Raw genomic sequence first — 16,499 nt, 5'->3', positions numbered from 1 at the left:
AATTCCAGGGTCCCCATGCTAGCATGTGAATTGCAGCGCATTTCTCAAACAGACTTCTATTTTAGACACTGTCTTATATTTGGAAGGAAAAAATGTAGAGAAAGACAAGGGGCAATAACACTTGCTCTTCTATTCTGTGTTCCTCCAAGTGTCCCGATAAAAATGGTACCTCACTTGTGTGGGTAGGCCTAATTCCCGCAGCGGGAAACGCAACATAGACACATCACATTTTTACATTGAAATCTGACGTGTTTTTGGGAAAGTGCCTAGCTCTGGATTTTGGCGTTTAGCTCAGCCGACACCTAGGGAAACCTACCAAACCTGTAAAAAAAAAATAACTAGACACCTAGGGGAATCCAGGATGGGGTGACTTGTGGGGCTCTCACCAGGTTCTGTTACCCAGAATCCTTTGCAAACCTCAAACTTTGGCAAAAAAACACTTTCTCCTCACATTTCGGATGATAGAAAGTTCTGGAATCTGAAAGGAGCCACAAATTTCCTTCCACCTAGCATTTCCCCAAGTCTCTCAATAAAAATGTTACCTCACTTGTGTGGGTAGGCCTAGTGCTCGTGACAGGAAATGCCCCAAAGCACAACATGGATATATCACATTTTCCCAAAGAAAACTGACCTGTTTTTTGCAATGTGCCTAGCTGTGGATTTGGCCTCTGGGTCATCCGGCACCTAGGAAACCCTAGCAAATGTGGACATTTCTCAAAACTAGAACCCAGGATGGGGTGACTTGTTGCGCTCTCATCAGGTTCTGTTACCCAGAAACTTAAACTTTAGCAAACCTCAAAAGTTTCCACAAAAAAAAAAAAAAGAAAAAACATTTTCCTCACATTTCGGAGCTGAAAAGTTCTTTAATCTGAGGGGAGCCACAAACTTCTTCTAACCAGCGCTCCCCCAAGTCTCCTGATAAAAATTGTCCCTCACTTGTGTGGGTAGGCCTAGCGCCTGTGACAGTAAATGCCCCAAAACACTATGTGGTACATCAATATTATTAAATACAAAACTGTTTTTGCCGGGGCACGTGCATTTTTGGTCCTGGGCTCAGCAGCCATCTAGGGAAAACTACCAAACCCAGACATTTCTGAAAACTAGACATCTGAGGTAGTCCAGGGAGGTGTGACTTATGTGGATCCCCCAGTGTGTTCTTACCCAGAATCCTCAGCAAAACTTAAATTTAGCACAAAAAAAAAATAAAACATTTTCCCCACTTTTCTGTGTGGTATCTCTGCAATGACACACATTTCCTACCACCCAATGCTCCCCTCAGTCTCCTGATAAAAATTATACATCACTTGTGCAAGGAAGAACCAAAAACATGTTGAAATTGAGGGGGACCTTAAGTGGGCCCAAAAGGGCAGTTTGGAAGAAAAAAATATTTGGCTGACAAGTGGGGCAGAATTTTTATAGGTATAATGCAACAATGATGGGTGGTAGGAATGTTGTGGATTCTTGCAGATTGTGGAATGTTCCATCACAAAAATGTGACAAAAATTTATGATTTCAAGCAAAGTTGGAGTTTTACAGGTCATTGTGGGTAAGAAAATGGGGTGGGTGCATGTGAAGCACACCCTGGACTTACTCAGATGTTTAATTTTCAAATGTGTCTAGGTCTCGTAGATTGTCCCAAAGTCCTATAAGTGCATCCCTCAGCATTCCAAGTGGGCCGATTTTGAAAGTTAGAGAAGCACTCTTGGCCCAAATGTAAAAGCAAAACCTAAAATAATAAAATGTCCTCTTGCTTGCCATTGTGATAAGATATTTTAGAGTGCGGAGGGAGAGCTGACAAACTGTTACCCTCTTCAGTTGGGGTAGGGGCACACCATGCCCTTACTGGTTGGTAGCCACCACCCCACTATTTTTTTTTTTATTCCCTGGCATCTAGTAGGCTTTCTGCCCCCATGGGGATTAGATAGTGAATAATTGCCCCATCTGCCCACAGGTGGCAGAAACAACTTTATCCCCATTGATTTGGGGTGGGATATGGCCATACCCCACCCTCTTTTTGAAAAAAAAAATCTTCCCTGGTGTCTGGTTGGGCTTTCTGCCCCTCCCCATTCTCCCTTGGGGGCAGATGGGCAACCCTTGACCAAGGGGCTGCCGACCTCGAACAAAACACACACACACCTATCCCTGGTGCCTAAGTGGTTTCTGCCCTCTGAGGGGCAGACAGGCCTAATAGAAATAGGCCGATCTGCTCCCAGTGGGGGAAGAAATGGCCTAAAATAAATTTGCCCCCAGGGGAGCAACCCTTGCCTAAGGGTTCGCTCCCTATCTGTAAAAAATAAAAATCCCTGGTGGTTTTGACCCCCTTGGGGGGGATTGGACTAATTAAAATGTGCAGATCTACCCCCAAGGGGGCAGAAATGGCCTAAAATAAATTTGCCCCCCAGAGGAACGACCCTTGCCTAAGGGGTCCCTGGGTGAAATTGGCATAAGAAAAAAATAAACTGGTATCTAGTGGATTAGCCTAAGGAAAATAGGCCGATCTGCCCCCATGGTGGGCAGAAATAGCCTAAAATAAAATTTCCGCCCAGGGGAGTGACCCTTGCCTAACAGGTTGCTTCCCATCAGTAAAAAAACAAAAAACAAAAAACAAATCCCTGGTGCCTAGTAGTCTCTGCCCCCCCTCTTGGGGGCAGATCAGCCTAATTAAAACATGCCAATCTGCCCCCAAGGGGGGCATAAATGTCCTAAAAACTATTTGCACCCCACATGAGTGACCCTTGCCTAAGGGATCACTCCCCACGTCTAAAAAATAATTCAAAAAAATTATCCCTATATGCCCCGGGGGGACACAGAAAAGGCCTTAAAAAAAATGCCCCCCCCCGGAGGAGTGAACCTTGGCAAAGGGGTTGCTCCCCCTCATTGTTTTTGTATTTTAAACAAAAAAAAAAAAAACTCCCTGGTGTCTAGTGGGCATTTCTGCAGCCCGATCGCTTTACAATCAGGCTGCAGAAATGCTCAGCAGGACATCAAAGGAAAGGAAATGCCTTGGACGTAACCATTACGTCTGTGGTCCTGAAGAGGTTAAAGAGTGCTGTTATTAAGAATTTAGTGCCAGGGTCGAGTGTCAGAATACATCAGCACAAATTAAGCACTGACGGGATTAATCTATGGTTGGGACATTCAAACTACACCAGAGGTTTAGTTTAATGGGGGTTATGTAAAAAAATATGGCCACTAAATCTGACCAAAATGAACTTTTTCTGGATGGTGACTAATTCCAGCACACTGCTTGACTTACTGCATGAGATGAATACTTCTCCCCAATGACTGAAACAACTATCATAGTAAATCAAATAGCAATTTTAACTCTCCTGATTGTTTATTACAGCTCAGGACAGAAAACTATTGCTGTGAGAAAGCTATAGAGACCCTCAAATCCACAGAATAAACATTTGTGTTCCTCCTTTAAAATGTTTTCCATTATCCAACAGAAAATGTTAATGTCCGATTTCGACTGATTCTGGAAATGTATCAACCCACAAATACAAATTATCCATATCGAAGCCCTGGCACATGAAAGGAAAACACTTAACTAAGAAAACCTGGAGGAGACCTTTCTTTCCGATAGTAAGATTAGGTTTGAATTATTTTATAGAAAATTAAAGATTGAGAAAGCTCCAGGCCACTTACGTGGAAGTTTAAATTTGTACTTATTGTTTCAGCTGTCAGCCTTACAATAACTTCAGACAATTCAAAACAGTAATCCTACTAAAACCTGCAACAGATGATAAAATGTATACAAAGCAATCCGATGAATAGTGAAATATTATTTAAACTCTGAGGATCTTTATTCAAGTGAACTGGACATTTGGGCCCCTTATTTTATGGTAATAGTTAATGCTATCATGGCTAGTACACCAATTCCTCCACCATGGGCAGGGGCTGAGATAATCCCCATCTATAAACAAGGCTCCCCAGCCAACCCACGTATCTACAGGCTAATAAGCCTAATTGATTGCTCCGAAAAACTATTTAGCTACATACTCCTTGATCCATTGCAATCTTGGATGGAAGAGAATGACATTCTAATCCAACTCCAGGTGGGATTTAGGGAGGGAATGAACACTATAGATCAGGCCTTTAGATTTCAGTTACTTTATTTGGAAAACTGTGGTATTGGGAGGTGGCTGCTTATGTATTGCATTTGTTGACTTACATTCTGAATTTGATTTAGTCCCCCATACTAAGTTATGGCAGACTCTGACAAATATGGGGGTTCCTGTTGATTTGCTGGCCATTATAATTAGATCACACAGCAATAATCATGCCCAAGTGCACTGTGTTCCATGTGAGGAGATTGCAGACCCCTTTTCTGTAAATTGTGGGGTCAGGCAGGGCTGCGTCCCAGCACCTACCCTCTTTTCACTGTATTTTAATGGGCTGATGGCACATCTGAGTCCATGCGATGGGGATGCTCCCCGGTTGGCTATGCTCAAGATTCCTGCATTATTGTTCACAGATGATATGCTTCTGATATCAAAATCGCCTATGGGGTTGCAAAGAAATTTAAATCACTTTGAGAGTTTTTGTGCACTGAGGAGTTTGGAAGTAAATGTGGAGAAAACAAAATGTTCGATATTAAACCCGAGCCATTCTACTAGACCAATCTCTAAGCTTGCAGCTCCCCCCCCCCCCTCCCCAGATGGTGTCCATGTCTGATTACTTGGAACTGACCCTTAAAGAAAATTTAGATTGGGTCTGTCATATAGAAAAACGTAGGCTGAAATTGGTACAATAAACAGGGGTGCTTGCAAGGATAAATCACAGCTCTTACTTTCGTCCAACTGCTCCACCTATTTATATTTAAAAATTACAGGCTCTGGGGACTGCCCTTTACGGGGATGAGCTTTGGGAGTTCAAGGATTTGGCAAAATTATTAGGTTCAGATCATTGTTTCCTTCATCGGTTAGTGGGCTTCCCTATCAGTACTCCCCTGCTCCCACTAGGCTTGAACTGGGACTTAAGCCTATTACAGCAGGGATTAAGCCCATTCTTTATTGGAGACAGCTCTAGGCTTCTCCCAATGAGAGGGTCTTTAGGAAGTGCCAAGTCTCTCCAGCCTAAGTTGCATCCCTTGGTTAAGATATGTAAAAGAAACTTTAATAAAGGTGGAATGTAGTGATTTGTGGACAGCACCAGAATCAGTCCCTGTTATTGGTAAATCAATGCTTAAAAAAAGGGATTTATTGACGGTATATAACAGGTCAAACCTTGGCACTTGCCTCACATGGCACTCTAATTCCTTCATACAGTATAAGGATGTGTTTAGTATGGATCAATTATTAGATGAAATGGAGACCCCCCAACCCCCATCCCAACTCCGAACCCTCAACCCCCCTCCCGGCAAGGAAGTTGTATCTGCAGTTCAGACAGAGCACGCTACCGATTGCAGCCTTTACTGGCACCTGGACAGTAAGCAGAATCCTGCTAAGTTCACCTCTGGCTTGTGTGGGGTGGACAAGGAAACAGAAAAGCATGTTCTATTTTTCTGTCCGGCATATGTAAAGAGCAGAAAAAAGTGGATACTTCCTGCGTGCCGGCTTTTAGGGGTGAGAGAACAGCAATTTGCACTTCAAATTTTAAAGACTGATGCTTGACAATGCCGCTGCCATATTTCGCTATTTGCTGGCGATGTGGAGAGTCAAGGAACAAGTATGTCTCCAATAGTCGTAAACACCTTTGATACTGTCTCAGACTTGGTATTAGAAATGTGTCCCCCTAGAACTATTCTGTCTGGGTGGGAGTTCGAGTGAGGCTAATCGTTATGAATTCACGCTTTCAGTACAGGATTTTAACCGTTTTTAACCACGAGCATTTTATTGCCATTTTAAAGATGTTATGGTTTTTCATCAAAGTCATTTGTAGTGATTGCGTACGTAATGTTTTTTTATATTGACTTTCATGGCTTATTGCTGTAATAAAGTATCAAAGATTAAACACTACATTCCAATCCAGAGGAGACTCAACAGACTCAAAAAATATATAAAAATGCAAGTGCAATGAAACAGTAAACATATACAATCTAATCAAAGGCTTAGAGCCATAAAACATATCCATCACAAACAATTAAAAAAAAAAAACGTGCAGACGCTGTATTCCTTCCTGGTAAAAACGATGCCAAGGCCACTTTCAATCCTCTTTCCAGCCCTAGCCTAGCACTGGCCATTGCTTTCTTATGAAACAGGAAAAGTTGTACATGAATGTGTAGAGGCCATCTGATAACCACTGACGCTGGACATTACACTCTGGTAAAATCAACAATGCTTACCAGAGTAGTCAAGCAGGAAAGTGTGAGCATTCTTACAGGTACTAAGGCCTATGATAAGTGAGTGCAATCCCTAAACAAGGCTTATTTGGGAAACCCTCTTTTGTCAAGCACATAATCTGTCAAGACATGCCATAAACCATTGGACAGAATTGCCAGAAAATCAGTTTTGAAGCGCTGGTCAGTCCCTATTTTGGATGCAGGTTATGATTCAGTTTAGCCATTTAAGGGCAGTTACTGATCAGTCTACGACCCATGAACCTAATGTGACTGGCTAAACAAACATGCAGGTTGATTCAAGTCCGAAAGAATCGCAGCATGTAGATGAAAAGTTGTAGGAGACCTGGAGAATCAGCAAAACGATTTGCCTGCAGTAAATATCTAGGTTTACTGGTCATGATCCACTTTGTCCTGTGCAGAGGAAACCTGCCAAACAGCCCAGTGTTTGGAGATTAAGGCAGACTATAAGGTTTGTGTGAATAAAGTGTGCAAAATTAATTTAACCACGAAGTACCAAAACACGTAGAGGCCAACACGATATTCATTTGCACAACATGCCAATGTTTAGGACTTCATTTCAATAGACAACCTCTCCATATAGTATTTGGACATCGTATTAAGTGAGAGGGATCCTAGCAAGAGTCTTCCCGTTCAATTCTTTACTACACGCCTACCCATCCCCCCTTCCCCAAGGAGTCAATGTGCCCCCAATGTCTGGGGAACCCACACAAATACATTACATGTTTGCCCCAGAAAAAGATTTTTTCATGTATTCATTCATAGCATCATACGGAATGAATGTCTGGCTACTTCAGCCGTTATTCCTGAATTCACATATATCACCCTTCGAGATCTCTACTAGCAAAAATATCTTCTGGTGCGCTTAAAAGAGTTCCAGAAGGATGTTGTTAATTGCATTACACGAACATGAAAGGTTCAATAAGCAGCTTTTTTTTTTTTTTTTTTTTTTTAAAGACCCGAAAGTCCACCAATGAAAAGAGACAGCTATCTATTGCTTGGATGCCCACACTGGGTTTATACCGATTTAGAAACAAAATGAGGACGATGATGCTGTCGATGTGAAGAGTACTGTAGTGTTTTGTTTCTTCATGCTATGATAGGGCACACGGCAGCACTTTATATTATAACATTAAAAGCGGTTTACAATAATGGCTTCTATGCCCCATTGTGCCCCTAAGTGAGTGAAGGTGGGTGTGGACAGGCTGTGGCACTTGGAGATTGGGCGTTAACCTGTCGTTTCACTTCCTCTTTGTTAGAGGAAAAGCTGAGCACTCGCAGGTAGAGGGGAAAACGTGAGCACTGGCACACGGAAATCTTCCTCACGTGGACTAATGGCTGCCTCCCTAATCCTGACCAAACAACCCCTCAAGAGCCTGGCTCCTTCAAGGGTCAGGGGTCATCACTGACGGCTAAATGATGACGTGCAATATAGCAACAGACATTTTCTATCCCATACATGCATCCACTTTCGGAAGCAGCCATGTAAATAAATCCCACAGTAACAAATGCCTCAGTAAGATCAATGAAAGGTGTAGTTGTGAGTGTTGCCTGTGTACTCCAGCGCCAGGCTAATGCATGTGTCCCTGAGTAATAGGGACTGGCAGTTGCCAATCACTGTACGTGTGCCTCTGTGTGTTCTCTTGGCGGGTTTTGATAATCCGATTATGCAGCTCGTTCTCCAATGGCCGCTTTGGCAGAAGATGAGAGCAAAAACAAAACAACTCCTTTCTGCAGTCCTATTATGATGCTTTCACTGCGCTGAGCACAGCAGGAGAAGAAATCACTGAGCGTATATGCTTGGGAACGCTTTTGAGGAAATTCGTTTTCACTGGTTAAAGCTCATTTTCAGCATTTGTATTCAGACCAGGCAGCAGAGCAAAAGCAAAACTTCAATACTGTTTGACTTTTTAAAGTAGTTAGTGCAGCACTACTTGCACATTTAGGATCAGGGTGTAAAAGAGCAGGATTAGTGACCCCAAGCGGTCACTTGATCTAACTCAGGGTGCCTCTTAAAACGAATGTTGCAATCCAATTTTATAACTTCTGAACTCACTGAAATATACTTCTGAAAAAAAGGTTTAAAAACAACGTGTAGCTAGCAGTGAGACAGACGGAAAAAAGTTTACAACAGTGAGAAATGTATTAAACCCAGGCACACAACTCATCCCCCTGTCCTGGAGTGTGATGTTATCGCTTGTTGCTGCCATGCACTCCTTCACACAAGCTATAGTTTAACTAACGAGACCCGCGATCATTCAAAATAAAAATGCCTTTAGTTTCCCAGCTGGTGATTTATGCCTGTTATAAATCACCTTTAAGGTTAATTCCCTACTCTATCTCCAAACCCAGATTGTTACAAATGTTAATAAGTGATCATGCTTTGCTCTGCCTCTTATGATGGCAGTGAAGGTACAGCTGTTCTAGCACATTTTTGCTCTAAATTCACCTTAAAAATCACATTGTTTCCCCACAGTCAGCTAAAACTTTGCACATTGATGAATCTTCTGCACAATTGACGTGAGTGAAAACAGTCATGATTCATTTAAGATTCCTGGGGAAATTATGAATCAAGCTACATCATCAAAGTCCACAACGTGCAATGAGCCATACCTTAGGTAAGGAGTACTTTGGCAGTTTCATTTGTGCGAAACTTTCTTTTTTGTAGGACACGTAGTAGTGTGGTCTCCCGCCTGAAGTAAGCTGAAATGGAAAATGAGATTACTTGAATGTTTATGCTTCTTAATATCTAAGCAGTACAACTCACCATGATACAGTTTCAATACTAGCTAATGCAATAGCATCTTAAGGACTTTTGAGGCCCAGGGCAGAAGCTTATTAAAATAAGACACATGCACATAGTGCTTGAAGTTTCAACTTTAATATCCAGATATTCTTACCACCAAATAAATACGTCACAGCTGGCACAGTTGCAACAACAGTAAAAATCAAAACACTACTTCTCAAACGAGAGCTTCGAGCTAAAACTGCACTATGGCCGAGAAATGTGGGCCTACTGAGGAACAATGTTTATTGTCCACAAGGTTTTACTTAGGACATATATGCATATACTTTCATTTAATGATTTAACTGAATATATTCCTGAGTGTGGAGCTTACAGTTTTAAAAAGAAAATGGAACAAAAGCATGGGTGATAAAGAAACTGAAGAGGATCTTATATTGGGTGAAGCGATTGTTGAAGATATGCTAATTAGAAAATCATTAATGATTTTTATGTGCTTGAATAATGAGAAGTCTGTAAAAGAGTTAATCGTAGAGAAAATAATGTACTCGCTTGAAAATGTGCCCTCTGGGCATGACTGCCATGTGTACGAGATTATACTAATATAACAAACTGTATGAAATAAAGAAAAATATATGAGAAAATTGTACTAATATGTCATCTTGAAATGTATAACCTATTTTTTACTTCCATTTGTAGTGTTAACTTAGCTGAATTTAAGGCCTAGACTTCCTGGGCCTCGATCACAGAGAGCAGAAACAATAACCACATTTGCAAGAAGCTGCTACGACCCGTCCTTGACTCACCCAATGTTAAAGTTGCTTAACTGGAATTTTCTGCAATGTACTGGTGGACAGGAGATGATGAAGACAATTTGATACAATTATGCGTAGAGTAGGCTAAGTGTACTTTCCCAGGACTTGAACAATGAAGGCACTGACTGAAGAGAAACATGCAACAATTTCGATACCTGAAGAGCCGGATGATGAGGGCATCGTATAGTGAACCAATCCACATCTTGTGAAAGGACTTATATGGAAAAGGGTAGATTTGGTAAACAAATACTATAGGATAAAGTCATATCTGCTGACCGACTGACCAATTAGGAATTAGGAGGATGGACTTATAGACCCTAATAAAAAGTCATGACAAGGGGCTAAAACAGGAGATGAGATGGGAGAATTGATGACGTCAGGAGACGCTGTCCGAGGTTTTGTCATTGGGGTCATACTCAGAGTCTGATGTGAGGCTGACTAATTGGTGACCTGAAGACGAAGACAGACTTTGTTGCTGATCCATTCTGTTGATAGGTAGCTATGAAAATTTGACTAACTAATTATGCCTTTTCTTCTAGGTACCAACTGCGCCAATTATAGAATTCTCACTTAGATAGATCTTTTCCAAATTAATGTTTTTCTCTAAATTATTTTGCATGAAGCCCCACATGCTGATGCTAATCTTGGCTAGTTAGACTGAGAGGGGTGACGGTGACAGTGACCAACGACTGACGAGCTATTTGCCGAATTCTGCTAATAATGATGGTATTCTTTTGGCGTATATAGGTGCATTTACGCATATGTTTTCTTCAAGTCATGATATGATGTCTCTCCGTTCACAAACTAATAATTGAGTTGATTGAATAAATATTAATCTAACTGATGATTTCGAATTGTAATCAATAGGTGTTGTACCTGGCTTTTTGACAGGGTCATCCCCAAACTTTTTGCCTCCTTCCTCTTATTTTTTCTGACCTGTTGTTGTTGGCTTTTGACCTCTGGGCACTTTACCACTGCTAACCAGTGCTAAAGGGCACATGCTCTCTGTGTAAATTGTACTATTGATTGGTTTATCCATGATTGGTTATTTAATTTACTTATAAGTCCCTAGTAGAGTGCACTATATGTGCCTAGGGCCTGTATATTAAATGCTACTAGTGGGCCTGCAGCACTGGTTGTGCCACCCACTTCAGTAGCCCCTTAACCTTGTCTCAGGCCTGCCATTGCAAGGCCTGGGTGTGCAGTTTCACTGCCACTTCGACTTGGCATTTAAAAGTACTTGCCAAGCCTAGAACTCCCCTTTTTCTACATATAAGTCATCCCTAATGTGTGCCCTAGGTAACCCCTAGAGCAGGGTGCTGTGTAGGTAAAAGGCAGGACATGTACCTGTGTAGTTATATGTCCTGGTAGAGTAAAACTCCTAAATTCGTTTTTACACTACTGTGAAGCCTGCTCCCTTCCTAGGCTAACATTGGGGCTGCCCTCATACACTGTTGAAGTGGCAGCTGCTGATCTGAAAGGAGCAGGAAGGTCATATTTAGTATGGCCAGAATGGTAATATAAAGTCCTGCTGACTGGTGAAGTCGGATTTAATATTACTATTCTAGAAATGCCACTTTTAGAAAGTGAGCATTTCTTTGCACTAAAATCTTGTTGTGCCCTTCAATCCACGTCTGGCTAGATTTAGTTGACAGCTCCTTGTGCATTCACTCAGACACACCCCAAACACAGGGTACTCAGCCTCACTTGCATACATCTGCATTTTGAATGGGTCTTCCTGGGCTGGGAGGGTGGAGGGCCTGCCCTCACACAAAGAACTGCCACACCCCCTACTGGGACTCTGGCAGACAGGATTGAACTGAAAGGGGGCTTGGTGCATTTCTTAGACACTCTTTGAAGTCACACCCACTTCAAAGGCACAACTTAGTATAAAACAGGGCCTCTGCCCTACCTCAAGAGACACTTGCTAGAGAAGAAACCTGAACCAGAAACTACATCCTGCCAAGAAGAACTGCCTGGCTGCTCAAAGGACTCACCTGTCTGCTTTTCTACAAAGGACTGCTGCCTTGCTGTTGGCCTGCTGCCTTGCTGAACCCTTGTCTGGCTGTAAAAGTGCTCTCCAAGGGCTTGGATAGAGCTTGCCTCCTGTTCCCTGAAGTCTCAGGACCAAAAAGACTTCTCTCTTTCACTTGGACGCTTCGTGCGCCGAAATTTTCGACGCACAGCTTGTTCCGCGGCGAGAAAAACGCTGCACACCGACGCTGATCGACGCGACGCCTTCGGGACGACCGAAACTTTGACGCACGGCCTCGCAAGGACAACGCCGCCCGACTTCCAAGGAGAAATCGACGCGACGCCTGCCATGAGAGTGAAATTTCGACGCACACCCCCGCGGAACGACGCGCAGCCGGAAAACAAGTAGGAGAATCCCCGCACAGACCCAGGACATCTGGTAATCCCCGCGACCCATAGAAGGAGACGGTCCACGTGCCGGAAAACAACGCACGTCTTCCCTGAGTGAAAAATAACGATGCAAGTCCGTGTGTGAAGGGGCGCAACCGACGCACACACCATTTTTCCTCCCGTAGAATGACGCACGTCTCCCCGCGTGAAAAATAACAACGCAAGTCCGTGTGTGAAGGGGCGTAACCGACGCACACACCATTTTTCCACGCATCTCCTCTTCTGCGGCCCTCTGCGGAGATTTCCCACCAGAAACCAGGTACTTTGTGCTTGAAAGAGACTTTGTTTGCTTTTTAAAGACTTAAGACACTTTATATCACTTTTCAGTGATATCTTTACAAATTCATATTGCATCTTTAATCGTCTTGACCTGCAAATACCCAGATAAATATTATATATTTTTCTAAACACTGTGTGGTGTATTTTTGTGGGGTTATATTATGGTATTGTATGATTTATTGCACAAATGCTTTACACATTGCCTCCTAAGTTAAGCCTGACTGCTCGTGCCAAGCTACCAGAGGGTGGGACAGGCTGATTTTGGATTGTGTGTGACTTACCCTGACTAGAGTGAGGGTTCTTGCTTGGACAGAGGGCAACCTGACTGCCAACCAAAAACCCAATTTCTAACATTGGTGATCAGCGGTGAGGATAGAACTTGTGTTTGTGCAGTGGCATACAGTAGCTAAGTATTTCACTACCTACCCACAGTTGAAGGTCAACTTGATTTTTCAGCTTTTTGCTTTTGGTTCTCTGATGTCCTCCTGGATAAACTATTGATATTTGGAGTTTGGATTTTGTTTTTTGCCGGTAAGACCTTATCAGCAATGAGATTGCTTACCTACTCACTCTTTGTGCCTACTGACCACCTCACTAAGGCTGACCTAAGGAGGCTTTGCAGAAAATGGGGCCTTCCTGTATCAAGGAGATCTACTAAGATGGAAATGCTACATGCCTACATAGTCTGGGGGGAAGAAAGATGGGCAGAAAGAGAGGCAGAAAAAAAACAAATGACTAAGTATCCCTCAGATGAGGAGGGGGACTGCTCAAATGAGGAGGAAGACTACCCAGATGAGGAAAGAGAATCAGTGAGAGATGAATGGCTCCTAGCTCAAGAGCGGTGGATGGAAGAGCTAGATGAGCAGCTTGAAAGGGCTGAGGCAGCAAGACTCTTAGCCCTAGAAGAAGAAAAGACTGCAGCTCAAGAGCTGAGCTGTGAAGAGCTGAAACTGGAGGCCGGAAGGGCTGAGTCCTGTTCAGATGGTGGCAGCAAAAATCTTGCATCCAGTACTGCTGAAGAAGGGCACAAGCCCAGAGATGTGGTGCCCAACTTGAAGAAGGGAGTTGACACACCCCAGGTGGTTCAAGGGTGTGAGGTAGTTCCCGTTATGCACAGGGTCCCTGAGAAGGATTGGGGAACTGGCACAGGGAGTCATATTCCTACTGGGGGGAGGGACACTTTACTGACTCTAGCAGAGAGTGACAGAGAAAAGGGTTCCCCCCTGGTGGACGTCCTGGATAGAGAGTGTAGAGACATACCAGAAGAGTATGGGTTGAGTGTCAGGGACAGGCAGATACTGTCTCACCAGTCTCAGGAGGGTGATGTAGAGTGCTTTTCCAAGGCTGAGTTACTGGGTGGTTGGGTGAAGGGTACTGTGGTTAATACATGTGAAGGGCAGAGTGATGTAATTGCTGGAGAGCATATGTCTGGTCCTTATTTTCCAGAGCTATGCCAACACCAGGTGGAGTGTGAGTTCTCTGACCCCAGGGAACTTACAATGGAGGCAGACTTCTGGGTGAGTACCAGAGAGTCTGAAGAGGCATTTGGGGGTGCTCCTGAAGGGAGTGGTCTAGGTGGTTCCCAACCAAGTGAGGTGGGAGAGGATTGTAGTGTCCCAGGTAGGTCCCAGGTCCTAGAGGGTTCCATGAGGGAACACCAGGAGGGAAGCCTCGCCTGTAACGTAGGGCCACCTTTTGAGGGAAGCCCCGCAGTGTCAGAAGAACTTGGGGGGGTGACTGTAGTCAGCATCCCAACAGTTCTGGTGTCTGGCAGTACCACTCCTAGTGAGGGGGTGCAGAAGTCCAGACATAGGGTTGAGAGGGGGTTGCAGACCCCAGTGGAGGACCTTGAGAGTCATGGGTCAGCTCTGAGAGCAGAGCCCCCCAGGAATGACCCAGGTGAAACCGTTTCTGGTTTGGGGGAAACCCAGACTCTGCCGGATGGGCAGAGTTCGGGAGACCTGCACCAACCAGACTCTTGTGTGGCCCTTGGGGACGGTGTGTCCCTTGTGGGGGGTGAGAGTGCCCCCCAGGAAGTCCTGGCATGCCAGGCAAAGATTCAACCTCAGGGTGGTGACTCTGGGTTGGATAACCGGGTTCAGAGGTTAAACTCTGACCTGGTGGGGGGTAGGTGTGCCCCCCAGAAAGTCCTGGTATGCCAGGCAATGGTTCAACCTCAGAGTGGTGACTCTGGGTTGGCTAACCAGGTTCAGAGGTTAAACTCTGACCTGGTGGGGGGTAGGTGTGCCCCCCAGAAAGTCCTGGTATGCCAGGCAATTGTTCAACCTCAGGGTGGTGACTCTGGGTTGGAGAACCAGGTTCAGAGCTTAAACTCTGACCTGGTGGGAGGTAGCTGTGCCTCCCAGAAAGTCCTAGTGTGCCAGGCAATTGCCCAACCTCAGGGTGGTGACCCTGGGTTGGAGAACCAGGTTCAGAGGTTAAACTCTGACCCGTTGGGGGGTAGGTGTGCCCCCCAGAAAGTCCTGGCATGCCAGGCAATTGTTCAACCTCAGGGTGGTGACTCTGGGTTGGATGGCCAGGTTCAGAGGTTAAACTCTGACCTGGTTGAGGGTCAGTGTGCCCTCCAGGAAGTCCTGGCGTACCAGGCAATTGTTCAACTTCAGGGTGGTGACTCTGAGTTGGATGGCCAAGTTCAGAGGTTAAACTCTGACCTGGCGGGGGTAGACGTGCCCCCCAGAAAGTCCTGGTTTGCCAGGCAGTGATCCAGTCTGAGGGTACAGACCCTGGGCTGGAAGACCAGGTTCAGGGTGTCCCCCCGGACCTGGAGGGAGGGGCTACTGATAACAGTGCCCCTACCATGTTGTCTTCTGAGGAGGCCACTCCTAGTTGGAGGGTGCTGGACCCCAGAAGGGAGGGTAGGGGGAGGGAAGCCTCACCTCAGGCCCTAGTCCAACCTGAAGGTACAGACCCCAGGTTGGAGGGCCAGTTGCAGGTTAACAGCCCTGCACTGGTGGAGGAATGGTACAGGGCGACTTCTATAAGCCCCCTGACCATGTTGGACTCTGGGGGTACCGCTCCAGGAGGGAGGGTACAGAGCCCCAGAGGGGAGGACCAGGTTCAGGCTGTCATCCCTGACCTGGTGGAAGGGAGAGTGGTTAAAGGGTGCCCAGCACCTGGGGCTACCGCCCCCCACTCTCCACAACCACAGGGGTGGGAGAGCTTTGAGAGGCCTGGCTCTCATCCCTGGCAGCTGTCAGTAACCACTGTGGCTTGCTGTCCGGGTGGACAGAGTTATCCCTGGGGAGGGGACAAGTGTCACACCCGAGGGTAGAGTGGGCAACACCACTGTGTTGGTCCTGGTGGTACTATCCTGCTCCTGGGATACATCTGTGAGCAAAGTAAGGTTAGGTGCTGCACAGATGGGATCCGCAGGTAAGGAGAAAGGTTCCCCATGGATGGGCTTAGTGGGCCCTGAGAGTATGGACAGAGGGATCCAATTGGAGTCAGGAAGGCGAAGAACTGGAGCATGCCCCTGCTGTTGTGGGCCTGGGTCCTTGTTCTGTCGCCTCAAACAGGGAAGTACATCAGGATAGTGATTGTTCGCCCCTGGCTTTAGGCTGGTAGGGGGTCATGTTGTACCTGGCTTTTTGACAGGGTCATCCCAAAACTTTTTGCCTCCTTCCTCCTATTTTGTCTGACCTGTTGTTGTTGGCTTTTGACCTCTGGGCACTTTACCACTGCTAACCAGTGCTAAAGTGCATATGCTCTCTGTGTAAATTGTACTATTGATTGGTTTATCCATGATTGGCTATTTAATTTACTTATAAGTCCCTAGTAGAGTGCACTATATGTGCCTAGGGCCTGTATATTAAATGCTACTAGTGGGCCTGCAGCACTGGTTGAGCCACCCACTTCAGTAGCCCCTTAACCTCGTCTCAGGCCTGCCATTGCAAGGCCTGGGTGTGCAGTTTCACTG

The 16,499-nt window shown here is 45.0% G+C and overlaps 1 protein-coding gene across 3 annotated transcripts in view; it reads right to left on the bottom strand.

The window, feature by feature from the left end:
• Positions 1-16,499, bottom strand: part of LOC138300266 (VPS10 domain-containing receptor SorCS1-like) — a 2,596,073-nt gene that overhangs the window by 718,759 nt on the left and 1,860,815 nt on the right. For all 3 annotated transcript variants that reach the window (XM_069239431.1, XM_069239430.1, XM_069239429.1), the window contains exon 8: positions 8,915-9,004. In XM_069239431.1, coding sequence (XP_069095532.1) covers positions 8,915-9,004 — 90 coding nt within the window. The remainder of the gene's footprint in view (positions 1-8,914; positions 9,005-16,499) is intronic.

Source organism: Pleurodeles waltl, chromosome 6 (assembly GCF_031143425.1).
Source record: "Pleurodeles waltl isolate 20211129_DDA chromosome 6, aPleWal1.hap1.20221129, whole genome shotgun sequence".
NCBI lineage: Eukaryota > Metazoa > Chordata > Amphibia > Caudata > Salamandridae > Pleurodeles > Pleurodeles waltl.
This window is presented reverse-complemented; position numbering and strand designations above follow the sequence as displayed.